At 51.2% G+C, this 19225-nt stretch overlaps 1 protein-coding gene across 3 annotated transcripts in view; it reads right to left on the reverse strand.

Moving 5' to 3' along the window:
* Positions 1 to 19225, reverse strand: part of KAZN (kazrin, periplakin interacting protein) — a gene marked incomplete at its 3' end in the record, with an annotated part of 459901 nt that overhangs the window by 15627 nt on the left and 425049 nt on the right. For all 3 annotated transcript variants that reach the window (XM_082865287.1, XM_082865285.1, XM_082865286.1), the window contains exons 9-10: positions 4246 to 4451; positions 3744 to 3862 (exon numbers count right to left, since the gene is read on the reverse strand). In XM_082865287.1, the coding sequence (XP_082721413.1) occupies positions 3744 to 3862; positions 4246 to 4451 (325 nt within the window). The remainder of the gene's footprint in view (positions 1 to 3743; positions 3863 to 4245; positions 4452 to 19225) is intronic.

Here is a 19225-nt window from a genome sequence, read left to right on the forward strand (position 1 = left end):
TGAATAAAATAGAACAAGGAAACTCTCCTGTGGCGCCCCTTTGCAGGGATAAAATCTGAAATCGGAAGTCCTCGGGGTGACCTCACAGGTCCGGGCTCCCCCTCCCACTGGGCTTGGGCTGGAAGCACTTCCGGGATGCCCTGAGGTTTTTGCTCCTCGGGTGGTGGGGGTCCCCGCCTCGCCCGGCACCCATTTCCTTCCAGCCCTGCCCAGGTTCTCCCCTCCCCTCTCCTCCCCTCCCTGCCCAGGTGTCAGCTCCCACCTTGCAGAGGCTGCCTCTGACTGTGCTGTCTGAACTTGCCCCCTGAACAGCTGCTCTGCCTCTAACAATTCCCTTCACAGCACCCATCACACATGGAACTTAACAAATGAATTATCTGCGCCCAGGGACTGTGGTCTCTAGGCTCCGAGTCAGCCTAGTGCCGAATGCGTAGCAGACGTATCATGGGAAGGACTGAGGGCAGAAAGGTGGGCTCCCAGCTTCGCTTCCCTCCTCCCGCCCCTCGGCCACCCAGAACCACTGGGTCTGCCCCCAAGGGCCAGGGCCTCCCGGCCTCTTGGGCTGTTCTCCACCCTACGCTCTTCACCTGCTTAACTCCTGCAAGACTGTGTTGAGCTATGGCTCTCCCCAAAGCCTTCCGGGACCCCTGTGCTAGGTCAAGACCCTCCTTGTGTCCAGAGCCTCTTCAGAGTCCTCACATTTGTCACACTGGGTAATTGCTGCTCGTCCGGCCAGCTGTCCACCGGACCATCAGCTCCTGGAGGGCAGGACCGGGTGTGGCATGTCTACAAATGCCCAGGCTCCCCACCTGGCTCAGAGCTAATGCCCAACAGCTTCTGGTTTAGAGTCCAGTGCAAGGAAGACAGGGCAAGGCTGGGCGAGGGGGGCACCGGCCCCAGGCTTCCCAGAGGCTGCCCAGCACCCAGCTCCTGAGCTGGAACCTTCTGGCCCAAGACAAGCTCCCTTCTGGGATGAGAAGGTGCCTGGGTGACCCGCTCCAGCCTCGTCACTTCAGATGGACTCTTCCCAGGCCCAGCCGTCGTTGCTCTCTTCCCTGGGAAAGGGGCTGAATCTCACGGTCTCTGAATCAGATGCTGTTGGGCCTTTGATGGAGACCAGAAGACTTCTTTTCCATCTGAAGGAAGGGTCTGCTCAGCGAATCAATGGTGCAACCAGACGTGGGGTGTGGGGTGGGAGGGGACCCATTTATAATCAGCAGTATCCCTCGGCATGCTGACAATTAATGCACTCCTGCCCTTCCAAATGGTTCTCTTTCCATTAAAGTTGTCCCCATGGGGCCTCAGCTTGGCAACACTCTCCCAGCTGTTGGTGTGAGCCACTGTAAGCGCCGGAGGTGAACAAAACAGAATGATTTTAAAAGTAATTCAAACATTTTAGAAAATTTGACACTGCCCCCTCCTCAAACTGGGACCAAATTAGATCCTGAAATCCGAGTTTGGGCACAGAATTTCAATGTCATCTGGGTCATTATTCAGCACAGAAAACATGAGGCCACTCTAGCTCCATCAGCCTTAGATGAAAGACCTCGTGCCTCTGTACCTCGGTTTCCTCTTCTGTAAAATGGGGCTACTCCTACTTGCCTCCTGGGCTAAAAGTGATAAGAGAAGGTAAAGTCCTTAGCACAGGGTCTGGGATGCATTCAGTGTTCCAGAAATAATAGTAGCAGGAGCTCCATCGTTGATGTTTTGAACACAAAGGCAACTTGGGAGAGTGGAAAGGGAATTGACTTTGAAGTCAGATCTTTTGTAGTGTGACTTTGTGTCTATTATTTCTCTGGCCTCACTTTTTCCACCTTTAAAATGGGGGTAAGAATGTCTATCCTGCCCTGATATTGTGATGGTCAAATAAAATCATGTCCATAAAGTGATGGTCAGGTTGTCAGGGGTTGGCAGATTTTGTTGTCAGGATTTTAGAAGTAAGGGGAGCCAGGCCCAGAGAAGGCAATGTCATGCCCAGAGTCACACAGGATGTATTCTCAAAGATGACCTCACTGGGGTTCTTATCCTAGATTCACAGCCCCCTCAAAGTTCCGCAGGTGGGTCAGAGAGTCCCAGAATGCAAAGCTGTGAAGTTTTGTGTATTCTGGGGCAAGTTTCGGAAGCTCTTATTAGATTCTCAAAGGGGCCATGATCTCGCACAGTTAAAGAGCCACTATCCTGATTTAACCCCCTTTACTTCACAGGTGGAGAAACCAAGTCCCACAGAGGGCAAGGTCACAGGGCAAGTTAGAGACAGGCCAGGATTCCTTAGGGAATGGAGCCGTCCCTGCTCTAGGAGGCCCTGGGCGTCTAATGCCCAGGCTGTGGTTTTGGAAACAGTCCTGCTTATGGCTCTCATAAGTTTTCAAAATCCGTTCACATCTTGCTGCTGAGTTGAATCCGTCCCTTTCCAGGCGCTACGAGGTTCTGAAGGGTCTGCTGAATTTGGGGGGAACTTGGGCAGCGATCCCACATTTTTGAGAGGTGAGGTGGGCAGCCCCACCCTGTTCAAGTAACCGTGATCATGTTGGGAATGGGAGGGGTTGGGAGGCGTTTCTAGCCTGGATGGCCCAGGATGGTGAGCTTTGGGGGACTGGGGGAAGGCACTGGGTAGGGGTGGGTGGTGAGTGTGAGGTGCTTGTGGGACCCCCAGGAGGGGAAGCTCAGCTGGATTGCAAGCCCCTGCCCTGCTCTCCCCTGCCCCCAACTCTCCACTCCTCCACCCCTCCCCCACCCCAGCCCTGCCCTCTAGGAGACCTGCAGACAGGGCCCAGCCCCTTCTGGCTTTGCTCGTTGTGAGCTGCTGCCTGAGTTTCTGATCCCATCTCATCTCTATTTCCTGTCACCTCGGAATCACTCTCCGGGACACCCAGGAATTTGCTTTGCCTGCTTCTAAACCAGCCTTCTTTCCTACCTCCAGCCCCCTCTTTTTTTTAATCCACAAAGCTGCTTCCGCAAATAATAAATCGCACACACCACCAGGTTTGATTAATTAACTGCACAAAAATGCTGGGGAAACCAGTGAAGGAGATAATCATGCAAAACCGATAGTGTCAGGTTTACCAGCTACTTCTCTCCCCCCTCCTGCACTCTGAGGACTTGGGGGAGGGGTTCTTCCCTTTTCCCTGGAGCTGCTTGGTGAAAGAGGGGCTCCCCAATAAGTCCTGCTCACAAAGGTCAGGAGAGAGGCAGGCAGGAGGGGGGTTGGGGGGGTAATGAGCAATGGGGGCAGGGCGGCCGTGCTGGGGACACAGCTGATGGGCCATCTTCAGCCATTCCCAGGTGCGCTTGCCGATAGATGCCCCCTCCCACCAGGCCCCAAACCAGGCCCATTTCTTCTCTTCCTCCCTGCTTTAGGCTCTTGCCTGGAATGGTAAGAGCTGGGCTTTGAGGTGGGAGTAGGCAGAACACACATTTGGGTCAAATTCCCCAGATCCACTGGGGCTGCCCCACCTCCCAGACAGAGGAGTTCTGGGGGGCGTGAAGCCCCCTGACTCCTGCACCGGGGAGATCATAGGGCATTTGCGGCCTCACTGAGTTTGTTCTCCATCTTTCTAGGGGGAGGGCCGGCCCAGAGTGGGGCTAGGCTGTGCTCGGGCCCCTGCCCTGTGGCGTCCCGGGCCCTGGCACTCCTCCCGCCTGGCCCAGCTCACAGCGCCCGCTCCAGCCCGAGGAGGTGAGGTCTCGCGTGGGCTCTCTTCCCCCCCCCCCGCCCCCCCGCGGGGGCCCAGGCGCCGGCTTACCTCCTGCCCGCCTCGGCGTCCCGGTAGTCCTCGATGGCCAGCCGGAGCTTGCGCCGGTGCAGGGAGCTGCACACGCCCAGGCCCAGCTCTAGGTCCTCGTCACTCAGGCTCAGCAGCACCTGCGCCGGGCAGGTGGGGACTGAGCGCTGGAAGGGAGGCGTGGGGCCGGGGACCCAAGGCACCCCTCCCCTCAGTGGGCGCACGGCCCCGGGAACGTCTCTGCAGCCGCCTCGCCTCCAGCCACTGCTCCAGGAGGCCAGGCGGTGGGACCGCTGACCTGGTTGAAAGGGCCCACTAGTCCTGCCCTGCGTCCCTCCAGCCAGGTAAGGGAAGGTTAGTCCCATTTTAAAGACAGGGAGGCTGAGGCTCAGAAGGGCTGTGTGCCTTGTCGGAGAGACACAGTGGTTTACTGGAGCCTGAACCCAGTTCAGCCAGCTCCTCTAACCCAGAGGATGGGATGGTGGAGGGGGGCGTTCCCACGGGGGTCCGGCAGGTGCCCTACCTTCCCACTCTTGACGTTCTCCGCACAGGCCTTGACGTACATGGGCATGGCCATGACCACCTCCAGCCAGGCTTGGACGGTGCCGGCCTTCCAGTGCGACATGGGCGTGGTCCTGACCAGCTCCACCTGCTGCAGCCGGTCTGTCTGCTCCTCGCCCTCCGACAGGCTGAGGCTCTGTCGCGTGGGGCTGCACTGGCTGTCCGAGTCTGCAACACACAAGCACACAGGGCCGTGCTGGGGAGTGGGGTGAGGGGCAGGGCAAGGGCTGCAGGGGGCAGGGACTGGGCAGGCTGTGCCCCCTGAGTCTGCACCCCAGCGGATGCAGGGGGTGGGCAGGGATGTCTTTCCCCCCACGCATTTCTTCTTTTCAGAATCCAAACGGCTTTTGTTTTGTTTTGCTGCCCCTCCCCCAGTCCAAAGTAATCTGTGCCCTCTGAAAGAAAAGAATTTTAAAAACTTAATCCAGAAAAGAATAAAAGTAAAATAGAAAGTGAAAATCACCCCAAATCCTACGCTACCCAGAGACAGCAGCTGCTAGTATTTAGTTAAATGGTCTTTGGGATACACAAATGCCTAGGCTTACAAACAAACACAGGTCCCCACGTTTACATGATGTGTTCCGTTTTGTAATATGCTGTTCTCATTTACACGACGGAGGACGCCCTTCCGTCTCAGCAGAGACGGCACAGGATTCATCAAAGGGATGCTCTGAGTCTATTTCACCCGCTGCCTGTTGATGGGCCTGGGCTGTCCCTCATTTTTCACTATTGTAAACAGCGCCAAGGCAGCCATCTTCGGGCAACTGGGTGATTTATATTTTTAGGATAAATGGAGCCCCCGCTCTGTTCCTTAACACACCGAAGCCTGTTTCTGGAGTGGCCCTCACAGACAAAAACGTCTCTCCACCAGCATTTTCCAACCCCATTCCTGAATCCATGGTCAGCTGCGTCAACACTTGATAAATATACCAAGTTCAGGTGGTGAAGAGTCAACCGAGAAGGGAAAAGAATCTTTCTCTAAAGCAGGGTTAAATGAAAACCCAAATGGATAAACTCCATACCGTGAGAGATGACAAGTATTAAAAAATAAGCCTGATTTGAAATGACCCTATATTATATTGTATATATAGTAAAACAATGGGTATGGAGAACACAAAAATGTTATCGTTACTGAGTTTGGAAGTCTGAGGTTATTTCCCTCTTGCTATAACTCTGGGTATCATCAAAGTTCCATAATAAACATGTATAAGTTTATAATGAAAAAATTGGAAAAATTAAAAAATTAGGAAGCAGTATAAATGGTTATGGATGGGAGTTTGAATGAATGATGCTCCATTCATATGTTGGAATATAAGCAATTAATTTAAAAATCTGTCACAGGAGAATAGGTTTTTTTTTTTTTTTTTTTTTTTGCGGTACGCGGGCCTCTCACTGCTGTGGCCCCTCCCGTTGCGGAGCACAGGCTCCGGACGCGCAGGCTCAGCGGCCATGGCTCACGGGCCCAGCCGCTCCGCGGCATGTGGGATCTTCCCGGACCGGGGCATGAACCCGTGTCCCCTGCATCGGCAGCCGGACCCTCAACCACTGCGCCACCAGGGAAGCCCAGGAGAATAGTTTTGACATGGGAAAATGTTCACAATCTATTGTCAAGTGTAGAAGCACAGTACAAGATAGCACGTACGATGTAATCCCAACCACATTAAAAAAATATATGACTATATATAATGTATAATATAATTATGTATATTACATATATACATATATATGTAATATATTACATTGTACTAGGTGGTATATTACATATACCATTACATATACATATAGTATATTACATATACTAGGTAAATGTTAAAAGTCTTTATCTCTGGAAAGGGGTGATGGGTAATTGTGCATGAATGTGTGTGTGTGTGTGAGTGTGCACTTGTGAGTGTGATAGTGTGTGTGCATGTTTTTCTATTTCCCAAGTTTTCTGCATTGACTATATTATTTTTGAAATTGAAAAAAAAACACAGCCTAGAAATCTTACTTTTTCAAGTCACAAAGCCCCTTCCCCCAATTCCCTTGCCTCCCTCTGTTGAAACACCTTGGATGACTCTTGGGAAATGGCTATACCAGCTTGGTGGCCACACACTTCTCCTTCATCCCAGGTCCACTGAAACCTTTCTCCCCAACGCTTGGGGGCCTCTAACTGCCCAGCCAAGAGCCCTTCGGGGCCCACAGTCACCCGGCCTGAAAGATGCCACCCCCAGTCCAGCAGGGCACTGGGCAGAGCGATCTAACTCTGGGTGGACAGAGATGGTGCCTCGTGCCTCAGTTTCCACCCCTGCAAGTTGTCATGATGCTGCTCCCGGCCTTCTGCCTCCTTCTCTGGGCTGCCCTGCAGACTCAGTGACAGTGGGGGTGATGGGGCCTATCTATACTGGATGGGTAGGGGTGAGAGGTCACTGCAGCATCATTATATTTCCCTTCTCAGGTGGACGGAAGGCGACCCCGCACCCCACAGCCCGGAAAACAGCAGATGGCACAGACTATGTTCAGGTCGCCAATCTGAGCACACGTGTTGCCATGGTGCCCCGGAATGCGGAAACAGCGGCTGCCTCTGCAGCCCTGCCTGGGGGCTCCAAGACCTCGCCTGGTAAGAGAGCTAGCTGCCTGGCTAGGGCACAGACCTCAGCCTAGGTGTCCCCTCCTGCTGGAACCGTGCTCCCAAGGACAGGCTTGGCTGGCAGGGAAGCCTTTCTGATTGGGTCCTACAGGTGTTGACCACTGGCACCCAAACAGGGTGTCCTTCTTAGCTTGGAGAGAGCTGAGAACCTCTGCCTTATTCCTGTAGTGGAGTCCTGTCTCTGTTTCATGATTCTGGGAAGATGAGAGACCATGTGTGGCTGAATCTGGTTACCCCAAATCTCAAGACACAGCGCATGTTGTCCATTTGGACCAGCCCTGTGGGAAGAGACCAGGCTTTGGAGTTGAATAGACTTTGGCTTTAGGCAAATTCCTTTACCTCTTGAAGCCTCAGTTTTCCCATCTATAAAATGGGAATAATATTCAATAATAATATCTACCACCTAGGTTAGCATGACTATTGTAAATTCTGAATGTGAAGCCCTAGTAGGCACTCAGTCAAGCGTGACTGTTATTGGTAATAAAGGGCTTCTCCCCTGGGGCTTGGACAATGTTTTTGGCTACACCTAGAATTTAGCGGTCATTGCCTCAGTCCCTCCCTGCATTCCTGGGATGAAATGTGATTTGAGTTCAGTTCAGGTGCTTAGGGAGGGAACCCAGTCCCACCTGTTGTCAAGCCCACCTGGGCAGAAGTTCACCGTCCCAGTCAGACTCCGGCCTGGCTGGGAGGGGGCACCTGTGAGGGAAGGGGCGAATTTGTGGATTCGGTGCCAAGGTGGGGGCTAAGGGTGTGTTTGCGGTGCTTGGCTATATGTCCCCAGTAAGGGAGATCAAGGGGCGTAGGATGGGGAAAGACAGGAGAGAGAGAGAATGAAAGAGAGACTCAAAGAGCAAACCTTCAGGAAGAAATAGTGTTACAGGGACACAAAAACAAGAAGATAAACAGGCTGGAGAGACTGAGTAGAGAGGGAATGACAGATAAGTGGACAAAGAGAAAAAGCAGACTTCCGGTGTGTGTGTGTGTACACACTCGTGAGTATGTGTTTTCCTGAGCTTGGTGTGTCTTTGTGAGTGTGTGCAGGTTATTCTATAGCTAACTGGCCTCGGGCCTGTGCGGGGAGCTGGCTTTTCAGTTCACGTTGTTTATGGAGTCCAGGCTCGAGGAATGCCAGAGGCCAAGCTGGGTTCATATGAGCAAACCACACATTTTGGGTTCTGAGAAAAGACAGCTACTCACCAGCCCACCTCTTTCACCCCTCCCCGCCCCGACCCCCAGGACTTGAACGCAAAGGAGAAGATGCTGCAGAAGGATGGAGGGTGGGGGGAGTCTTTGCGGCCATAAACCGTTAATTAAAGGCAATTTCCAAAATGTAGGCATTATGGTGCCAGATTTCATGTCTGGGATCCCATCGGTCCTGGCTTTTATTTCCCCTCTGTCTCAGCCCTGAGAGTGGGAATAACTCATGTTTACGGCCAGGAGCTCAGAGGAGGCTGGGTCGTTAGAGGGGCTGACCGAGCCCCTGGCAGACTCTGAGGCAGTACCAGCAGCAAGCAGCCACTCTGGATCCTTCCGGACACCAGGAGGGCCGTGGTGATTCTGGAAGGAGAGGGTCTCACCCCCCCAACCACCCCCGACACGCATGTACCGCAGAACCTCAGCAATTAGTCATTGAGTTCTCCCTCATACTGGGCCTACAGAGGCAGCTGTGCTAGTCTAGCACAGGGGTTGGCAAACTACAGCCCAAGGGCCAAATCCAGCCCTCTACCTGTTTCCCTTGATAAAATTTTATTGGGACACAGCCATGCTCATTTGTTTACACATTGTCTAAGGCTGCTTTCCTGTTACAATAGCAGAGCTGAGTAGTTGTGACAGATTGGTCCCAAAAGCCTAAAATGTTTACTATCTGGCCTGTTACAGAAAATCCTTTACAGAAACCCTGAGGTTCCGAGGTGGCAATGGACTGTGAGAGACCTTGGTGTGAAGCCCAGCTCTGCTGCTTACCAGCCAGATGATCCTGGGGAAGTGTTTTCAGTTTTCTCAGCCTCGCTTTCCCCATCTGTGAAATGGGGTGATGATAATGCTAATCTCACAGGTCTGTGTGGGGATGAAAGGAGATGATGTATGATGTGGACAAAGTGCTCAGCCCGGTGTCTGGCATACAGTGTGTGCTCAGTGATTGAGCGGGATCTCTGTCCTCTGCAGGCTCATGTCCCTCACGGTCTAGACCCACTCTGTCCAGTGTAGTAGTCACAAGCCACATGTGGCCACTGAGCATTTGCAGTGTGGTTAGTCCCCATTGAGAAGGGTCCACGGTATAAAATAAACCCTGGATTTTGAAGACTTTGTACAAAAAAAGATGTAAAATATCTCATTAATAATTTTTATATTGGTCACATATTGAAATGATAATATTTTGGGTATATTGAGTTAAAAAATATACATTACTACGACTCACTTCACCTGTTTCTTTTTACTTCTTAGTGCATCTACCAGAAAATCTGAAACCACATATGTGGCTTACATTATATTTTACTGGGCAGAGCTAGTCTGGATGGAAGATTTTTGTTTTTTCATTCCATTTCACCCCCTCTGTTTGTTTGGAAGTGAAGCACCCTATTTCTCTGTTTTTGGTTCAGTAGTTCTCTAAGTGTGGTCCCTGGGCCAGTAGCAGCAGCAACACCTGGGAATTTGTTGGAAGTGAAAATTCTAGATGCCCACCCCAGATCTCCTGGCCCCCAGGTGATTCTGATGTATGCTGAAGTTCTAGAACCTTCTTTAATGATTACTCTTTGAGATGTACTATGCATATTTAACTTAAAACCTGGGGTTATCAATATCTTAATGCCCTCTCCTAAATAGTAAGAGTTATTTAACACATATTACTTCTTTTTTAAAAAATAAAATAAATTTATTTATTTATTTATTATTTTTGGCTGTGTTGGGTCTTCACTGCTGCATGCGGGCTTTCTCTGGTTGTGGTGAGTGGGGGCTACTCTTCGTTGTGGTGCGTGGGCTTCTTGTTGCAGTGGATTCTCTTGTTGCAGAGCATGGTCTCTAGGCACGTGGGCTTCAGTAGTTGTGGCTCGCGGGCTCTAGAGCGCAGGCTCAGTAGTTGTGGTGCACGGGCTTAGTTGCTCTGCGGCATGTGGGATCTTCCCAGACCAGGGATCGAACCTGTGTCCCCTGCATTGGCAGGTGGATTCATAACCACTGCGCCACCAGTGAAGGCCCTAAAACATATCACTTCTGATCACTCTTCCTGACTTACACTCTATCATGTCCAGTATTTTAATTCCATCCTTTAAAAAAAAGTCCTACAATTTAGACATTGTCATCATGATTACTTTATACTGGTAATATTTGCTTAAAACAATTTACCTACATGTTTACCAGTTTCTTTGTTCATCATTTCTTCTAGTGTCTCAGACCTCACTTCTAGGATAACTTTTCTTATTCCTGAAGAACATGATTTAAAAATTCCTCCATAAAGATTATTTTGGTGGTAAGCTTTTATGACTTTTGTTTATCTGAAAAAAGTCTATATGTCATCCTTGTTCTTAAAGAGCTTTGCTGGGTACATAGTTTTAGGCTGACAGTTTTTTTTTTTTCTCTTTGCACTGGAAAACATTGCTCCACTCTCTCTCTCTCCTTTTCACTAATGAGAAGTCAGCTCCAGTCTGATTGTTTTTTTGTTAGGTACTCTTCAGAGTTTCTCTTTGTCTTTGGTGTTCAGTTTCATTATGATGTGGCTAGAGGTAGCTTTCTTTTTATTTATCCTGATTGATATAAATTGTGCTTCCTGCATCTGTGGGTTCATTTTTGGAATATTCTCAACCATTACCTCTTCTCCATTCTCTGTTTGCTCTCCTTCTGAGGTTAGACTTTCTTCCCTATCTTATAACCTAGTGCTGTCCAATAGAACTTTCTGTGATAATGGATGTGTATATAGGCATACCTTTTTTTTTATTGCACTTCATTTTATTGTACTTGCAGATACTGATTTTTTTTTTACAAATTGAAGGTTTGTGGTAACCTTGCGTCAAGCAAGTCTATCAGCACCATTTTTCCAATAGCATTTGCTCCCTTCATGTCTCTGTGTCAGATTTTGGCAATTCTCATAATATTCCAAACATTTTCATTATTACATTTGTTATGGTGACCTGTGATCAGTGATCTTTTATGTTACTATTGCAAAAAGATTACGACTTGATGAAGGCTCAGTTGATGGTTAGCATTTGATAGCAATAAAGTATTTTTAAATTAAGGTATGTACACTGTTTTTTAGACATAATGCTATTGCTTACTTAACAGAGTACAGTACAGTGTAAACATAACATTTATATGCACTGGGAAACCAAAAAATTCATGTGACTTACTTTATTGTGGTATTTACTGTGGTGGTCTGAAACCCAACCCATGACATCTTTGAGGTCTGCCTGCAATATACATTGTCCAGTGTGACAGGTGTTAGCCACATGGCTATGAGCACTTAAAATGTGCTCATAGGGGCTTCCCTGGTGGCGCAGTGGTTGAGAGTCCGCCTGCCGATGCAGGGGACACGGGTTTGTGCCCTGGTCCGGGAGGATCCCACATGCTACGGAGCGGCTGGGCCCATGAGCCATGGCTGCTGAGCCTGCGTGTCTGGAGCCTGTGCTCCGCAACGGGAGAGGCCACAACAGTGAGAGGCCTGCATACCGCAAAAAAAAAAAAAAAAAATGTGCTCATAGGAACTGAGTTATAAATTTAATTTAATTTTAATTGATCCAAATATAAGTTACATGGCCATATGTGGCTAGTGGCTATTGTAGTGGGCCAGAAAGCTCTGATTTCTCCTTCATGGTTTTCATCAACTTATCTCTCTGCATTGCAGTCTGGGTAATTTCCTTAGACATATTTTCCATTTTAAAAATTCTCTCTTTAGCTATTTAGTCTGCTGTTTAACCCATCTTTTTTATTTTGTTTTGTTAACAACTATATATATATATTTTCATTTCTAAAATTTCTATCTGGTTCTTTTTCAAGTTCTTCTGGTCTTTCCAGATAGTCTCTTGTTGTTTGTTCAAGTCTATGATGTCTTACATTTCCTTAAATATCCTTAAATATTTAATCTTACATTTCCTTAAATATTGCATACATATTATGTTGTATTTGGTATTGATCATTACTGTATCTGAGAGGGCTTGGAGGGTCCAAATTTGTTGTTTGTTTCTGCTGATTCTCATGCATGCTGAACTCATATTTGATCTTATTATGGGACTCTCTAGGTTCTAAATAAGAGATGCTTTCCTCCTGAGAGGATGGACATTTCTTCTGCTGGGGTGGGGAGGAGATAGGGAGTGGGGATGATACCTGGGAGCAGGGACCCCTGTCAGAGAGGCCCTGGAAGAATGAGAGAGTCACAGTTTCTGATGCTTCGTTTTGCACACCCCAAGGTTTACTCCCTTGTCACTGGTCCTGATATCAGCATCTGTGTCCAGGACAAACTCCAGTTTTTGCCTTTGGTTATCACGCACTGCTCCTGTCCTGGTATTGGCTCATGGCCTTTTATTTTTGGATGGAAGTGCCTTGGGAATTTCCCTTATTTTTGATGAGGCCAGCGATGTATTGAAAAGTATGTTTTGTTTCAGGTGTAGTGGTTTTGTAGCGGGAGGTCCTTCAGAGTCTGCCTTCCTCCACACTGCCCTGACTGGACACCCCTCTTGCTATGTGCACTGTTCATGCAGCACTCTTCATGTTGTGCTGGCACTGCCATGCATGGGTCTGTCCACCTGCCCTGCCTGAAGGGAATCCCTAAGTCAGTGTTCAGATCTATCCATCTCTTTATTACCCAGGCCTGGCTCATGGTGTTGCTTAATACCATTAGTGGTGGTAGAAGCCCAAGTTATGGGAAGGGGATGGACAATACCACTTTGCTTTGCCTTTCATTTGAATCTGCCCAGGGACCTTGTCTGCTCAACACGCTTCACTGGCTCCCTGGATAAAACCCAAGTTCCTCACATGACAAGGCTCTGTGTGGCCCAGCCCTGCCGACTTTGCCAGCTTCTCCTCGGTCTGTCACCGCTTCCCTGGGCTTCTTGGGACCACTTCCCCGGCGCTCCTGCCTCTCCCACTCACCATCTCCAATCAGCTGTACCTGCTCCCCTCTCTGCCTGAAAGCTGGTCTGCTGCTGTCTCCTCTGCCGGAACTCCTATGAAGCCTTCAGGGCTCTGTTTAAATGTCGCCTCTTCCGGGGACCCCTTCTCTGGTCACCTGGCATAGGTCAGTCACCCCCTGAAGCACACACCCCTCCACAGCCCTTAAACCACACTCACACAAGCTCTCATTCCAGGTACCGAGCCTGCACTTCTCACAGCTGAAGGTAATTAATGATCGTGTAATTGTTTGATGGGTGTCTGGCTTCCCACTAGATGTCAACTCCACGAGGACAGGAGCTGGCCCCGTTCTGCTCTCTGGGTATCCCTGGTACCTAGCAAGGGCCCAGACCAGTGGCGTGCTAGTAAATGTTTAACAACCTGCTCTCGTATTTTTAAAAAGTGCTTTGGGGGAAAAAAAAAGAAAGAAAGAGTTTGGTTTATAGCATTTGTTTGCCCATCTCTGTGGTGTAAATATGCCCACTGTGGCCAATTTCAGTTGCCAACATGATGCCCCTGGGCATAGGGTTGGAAATTAGTTTGTGAGCCTGTATGAGCTCCAGCCCACTGCTGCCTGGAACAGAAGGGGCTCTGTACGTTTTGGTTAAAGGAAGGTAGGCAGGGGCTTCCCTGGTGGCGCAGTGGTTGAGAGTCCGCCTGCCGATGCAGGGGACACGGGTTCGTGCCCCGGTCCGGGAAGATCCCACATGCCGCGGAGTGGCTGGGCCCGTGAGCCACGGCCGCTGAGCCTGCGCGTCTGGAACCTGCGCTCTGCAACAGGAGAGGCCACAACAGTGAGAGACCCGCGTACCGCAAAAAAAAAAAAGAAGGTAGGTAGGACGGGAGGTGAGGAGGGAGGGAGCAGGCCTCCCTCTCCAGGCTCACCTCCTGCTGGCCCCACCTCCTTTAGGCCGCCTCAGGATGCTGGTTCCTCGAATGTACACATGGTCTCAGGGCCTATTGGCCTTGGCATTGCTGAATGACGTTCGGGACCAGACCATTCTTTGTCGTGGGGGCCATCTGTGTTTAGCAGCATCCCCGGCCTCCACCCACTAGAGGCCAGTGAGCACGCAGTGTGGCTGCTCCCAGAGCTCCCATCCTTTCGCTCCGGGCCCCTCTGTCCTCAGACCAGCCCTGCTCCGACAGCCGACTCCCGTCTAAACTCCCTGCCCTCGGACAGTGGCAGGGGAGCCCCTGTCAGCACTTTCAAGCCAAACGCTGAATTCTCATTTTTTAAACACTGCATTATAAGGTGAAAAAATGATGTTTTATGGCCTGATAACGACCGCTGTGCTGGAGGGAGGTGCTTTGCTCCAGCGCCCGGTCACAACTCCCGTGAAATACTAGGTGCAAAGGTCAGGCCTTCTGAGCCTGGGCCACCGGGACCGGACCGCGTGGTCTAAACGGCATCAAGTCACTAACTGTGCAGCTGTGGGGTCAACAGCAGGTCCCCAGGTGGGCTGCCACCAATCCCCAACACCCCGACCCCAGAGCCAAGCAGGCCTTTGGAGGCCCTGAGCTAAAAGCTGATGGCACTCCCACCCCACGTGTCCCTTCAAATACACTAAACCATGTGGTACCCGGAAAAAGCCCACAGAGCTCTGCTCTCACCAGTGATAACTACTTAATGCTTAAAACCCACCCGCATACTTCCCTTTCCCCTCATCTGAGCCTAAGCTGTGCTCACTGTGTCTGTCCCCAGCTCGACAGGTCCCCTGCCCCCAGCCTCAGAGGACACCCTCCTCCAGCCACGCTTCCTGCCAGCCCCTCCTCCCCACACCCTGAAAATTTTCCAAGGCAGCAGGGAATTGACTTGGTGGAGTCGACAAGGCTCATTTCCCAGGTATATGCTTGGCAAGTACTTTCTAATTTTACAGACTTCGGAGGAACATGCTCAGAAGAGGTCCAGGGAAGGCAAACATACTATGATCCAATGACAACTACTGTATGCTTTAAAAAAATGTATCGAAACGTTCGTTCCTTTTTCCTCCTTGCTAACCTGTTGTAATGCTGAATAGTGCCCACATTTGGGAAAGTCCTTCTTAGACTCTAACTTGCAGCTGATGTCTCCTCCCTTTTTTTGCTTCCACCAGGAAAGTATTCCAGCCGGCTGCTGGCCTTCCCATGTATTCCCACAGCTAGTTCTCTTTTTCAACCTGCTTTCCTGCCCAACTTCTCTGTTGGTGGGTGGGCCTGAAAGGTGAATTCTGTGAGAAACGAGGGGCCTCTTTAAGGCCACAGGCAGGAGGAGGGTTCTTCTCCACATGCCCATGTAGGGACAGTACAAGTTTGTGTCGGTGCAGTTCTTAGAGGCAAAGCTGGAGGCGATGGATAGCTGTGGGGTTTGAGAACCCCTAATGGATCTGCAGTCCTGCCTCTTCTTCCCTTTACCGACCCTCCCAGCTCCCCTTGGGCCTCAGGACATCTCTGCTCAGCCTGCTTCCATGAGCCACATGGACTGTGGTCATTGTGTTGGCCGTGAGACCCAGTCCGTTTGCTTGCTGGGCTGGGGCACCGCGGCTGAGTCAGATCCGTGAAGCTCTGGCTTGGGCGTGGCCTTTGGAGGCAGTGCCTCCTTTGGGATCATCCTCATCGAATGATGACCTCCTGCCTCCTCAAAATGCCTCACAGTGCCTCCTGGAAGTTTCCTGCACCAGGGGCGAGCGACTTTATTTCTTGCCCAAAGGGCAATAGGAACAGCAAAGATGTTTAAGGGCGGTGTTCGGTTAGCTTCCTTCAAAATGAAGAGCACTTTGGTGAGGCTTGTGCTGGGGGCCTTCTTGCAACTCAGATGCTATAGGAAATGTCAGGGAGAAAACTGGTGCTAGCCATGGCTGTTCGTCATGCATCCTGAAACACGATCCCTGGCGGAGTCTGGAGCCAGGACTGGTGGCCACCATGCTCACTGCGGACTGACACCCCTCTCAAACCCACTGATATGTTTGCCAGAGCCTTGACACAAGGCAAAACATCCTAGGAAGTTTCCACTCATTTGGGGAAATAAGCCTCTCCCCGCTTTTAGACGACCTCCTTTAATTGTGACACCTCTTCTCTGCCTCCCTCCAGGACTAGATTGTTCTAACGGCTCACGGTTTTATCATCTTCACTCATATCTGCCTGGAAAGTGGTGTAGTGCAATAGTCTGCTGGACCCCAATTCTTAGCCTTGTTCCGTCGCTGACTACGTCTCCTTGGACCATTTATGTTGCCCCTTGGGGCCTCAGTTTCCTTATCTGTAAGGGTGAGACAATAACACAACACACACTTCCTATGATTTTGGTGAGGACTGTGTTAGAATAATTTATGTCATCTCATCATTTACATCTGCACCCTCAGCCCTTAGTTCTAGGCCTGGCACATAGAAAGTGGTCAGCCAGTGTTTGTTGAATGACTTAATGAGCGTGTGTAGAGTGCCTACACACACCTGGCACAGCAGGCCCTCCGTGAAGGTCAGCAAATCATATTGTACTTCTCTCTCCCGGCTTCCATCATTGCCCCCAACCCCCCAGCAGCCAGCCTTTGTCCTCAGTACTCAGCCTGACCCCCTCTCCATATCCCTGGGTTTCCAGCTTATGGCTTTCTTCACACTTATGACCATGCATCCTGCTGAAATTTCTGGGAGAGCAGAGCATTACCCCTTTGTCAGGTCCATCAGTACCTTCACCGGAAGTGCTCCCTCGCCCACACCCTCTCCATCTCTGAGTCCCACGGAGCCCGGCCAAGTCCACGAGAAATGATTTAGCTGGGCTCTCAGGCTGCAGGCGGTCTGACCCCGAGTCCTGCCGGCCATATGGGCCCCTGGGGGCTCCGGTGTTGATTCCAGGCTTCTGAGGGCAGCTCCCCCACTTCTGCCCTAACACCCCAAGCCCTGGGGACACTGCTCGGGGTCAGAAATGAGTGCGGTCCCCCTGTTGCCTGGCTGTCCAGGGAGGGAAGGGCAGGAGGGCCCTCTGGTGAAGGAGGACATGGACCAATGAAATGGGCACCTATGGCCTGGGAATCACTGGTCAAGGGGAAGACGAGGACCACCAGGGCTGGACCAGCCCACAGAGAGAGTCCAGAAGGGAGGTAGCGGAGCCGGTGGTCTGGAGACATATTGGGGCCATGGCATTTTTTTTTTCCTAAAGGACACTAAACTTAAATACAAAAGTAGTTGCCAATATTAAAGAATTGGGGTGTATTATATGACATTCTTAGTTTCTCTTGAAAAACCAGGAGCTTTGGAAGCACTAGAGCCCAGCAAGGCTGCTTCCTTTAGACTCAGTGGGCGTGTGCGAGCCCAGTACAGGGCTGGCTGTGAGGGTGCTCACAGAGATGGGTCCTCGTCCTCGTCACCCACAACACTCTGCAGTGGGGCCCCGTAGAGCTGATCTGAGACAGCAGAGACCGGCGGTCGCTCTGCTCGCCCCCGGAGGCCTCCGCATCAGGACAGCGCTGCCTGGTGCTTCGCGACGCGTGGGTGTGAACTCACTGCGTCCTCCCCCTCAAGGTGGACACGGGTTCCTGGAGGCCTACGTTATAGATGAGGAAAGTCGAGCTCAGAAACACCATCGGTTGTGTGCACAGGGCACAGCTGGGCCCCAGAGCCTGTGTTTCGTCTCCCTGGCCCCAGCTTCCTGTCTCCTGAATCTCCTGCAGTGCTGGGACAGGCAGCTGCCGCATGCCGGACGCTTCTACCCATTTCTGATTCCATCTTTGCAACAGCCCTGTGAGGTAGGCAGTCTTATTTTCATTTTACAGAGGGGGAAACTGAGGTGCGGAGGGGACTAAGTGACTGGCTTAGGGTCCCTGGCTGAGTGCTGGCTCGAACCCAGAGATCTGCCTCCAAAGCCTGGGTCCTTCCTCGACGCCCCTCCCTGATTGCTTGGTTTTGATCAATTCTGCTGGGTTCAGACTCTCACTAAAACGAATGTGTGTTTCTTGCACACACAGGAAGAGACAGAGGGGACCTGGGAATGATTCACACTCCTGCGCTGCACTCTCTGACGCTCGGTTTGTGGACAGCCCTCAGGTTCCCTCCGCCTTGCAGAGAGCTCCCTCTCCTGTCACCACAGCTCTGGTCCCCGCAGTGACCTCTGACAGAGTGGGCCTTCTCCCCTCCCTGGCCCGCGTGCCCCCGACCATGAGGTCCATGCCACCCCCAGAGACATCAGCCTCCTAACAAGGAAGGAAGCTGGCACTGGGCAGGCATGGGGCCAATTTGTATGTGACTCCAACATTGCTGGCCTGTCCCAGGGAAGGCAATTAGGCAGCTCAGAGCTGGTAGGGGGAACAGGGCAGGTGGGCCAGATGTCCCGGCAGGATGGCATGCCCATTCCCCTCCACGCCCCAGGACCCTGTGGCAATAGTTTCGGCCGTCTGCCTACACCTGGGACAGCAGCAAAACAAGCACCTGGGACCGGCATTTCTCAGCCAATCTGCGGGGGCCCTTCTGCCTCTGCAGATGCTGTGTGCTGACCCAGCTTCTTTCTGAGCAAAGCAGATATGCAGAGAGAGATCCCCACTCCACCCGGCCTTGCGCCAGGCTCACCTCACTTCTTAAGGCCCACAGGAATCCCACGTGAGCCATGGGGACTTTCCATGGCTAAACCATGCCGCTTAGAGGTCACCAAAGAATTACTGACTCAGCATCTCCAAGCACAGAATAAAGGGGGCTGCAGGAGCCACCCATCCCTGTAGCCCCACAGAGCACTCCACGGAACCAGACTCAAAGGCATGGTTCCGTGGTCAGTTAAGTTTGGGAAACACGAGGTGGAAAGCAGTGAAATGCTTTTCTTCACTGCAGAACTCGCTAGAGCCTTGAAAAGCTAATGTTCATTTTGGAAATCTTATTCATTGTTTCTAAAACTTATTGACCCAGGGATTTTTTTCTCCCCCAGCTGAGTCTTGCGGCCGGTGCCAGCTCCGGGCACTGGCCTGGGAGTCAGCAGCCTTGGGTTCCAGAACTGGCCACTGATGCCCTACCTGGCTGTGCTGTGAGGGTGGTGGGCGAGAGGCCACCAAGAGCCCTCTCAGCTCTAAGAGTCTTGCTCTGTCCGGCCCTCTACCTGGGCTGGCCCTGGCGGCTGGGGTAAGGTTGCTGAACTAACCTGAGCCATACTTGGCATCTGTACCAAGGGGGCCTGTTCTGCCCATCTCATGGGGCCGGTGAGAGGCCGCAATGAGATCATCGTCGTCACCATCACCATTGCCATCATCATTGTGGCTTACGTTTATTGCTACTT

The sequence above is a fragment of the Leucopleurus acutus genome, assembly GCF_964270905.1.
Source record: "Leucopleurus acutus genome assembly, chromosome: 2".
Lineage (NCBI taxonomy): Eukaryota > Metazoa > Chordata > Mammalia > Artiodactyla > Delphinidae > Leucopleurus > Leucopleurus acutus.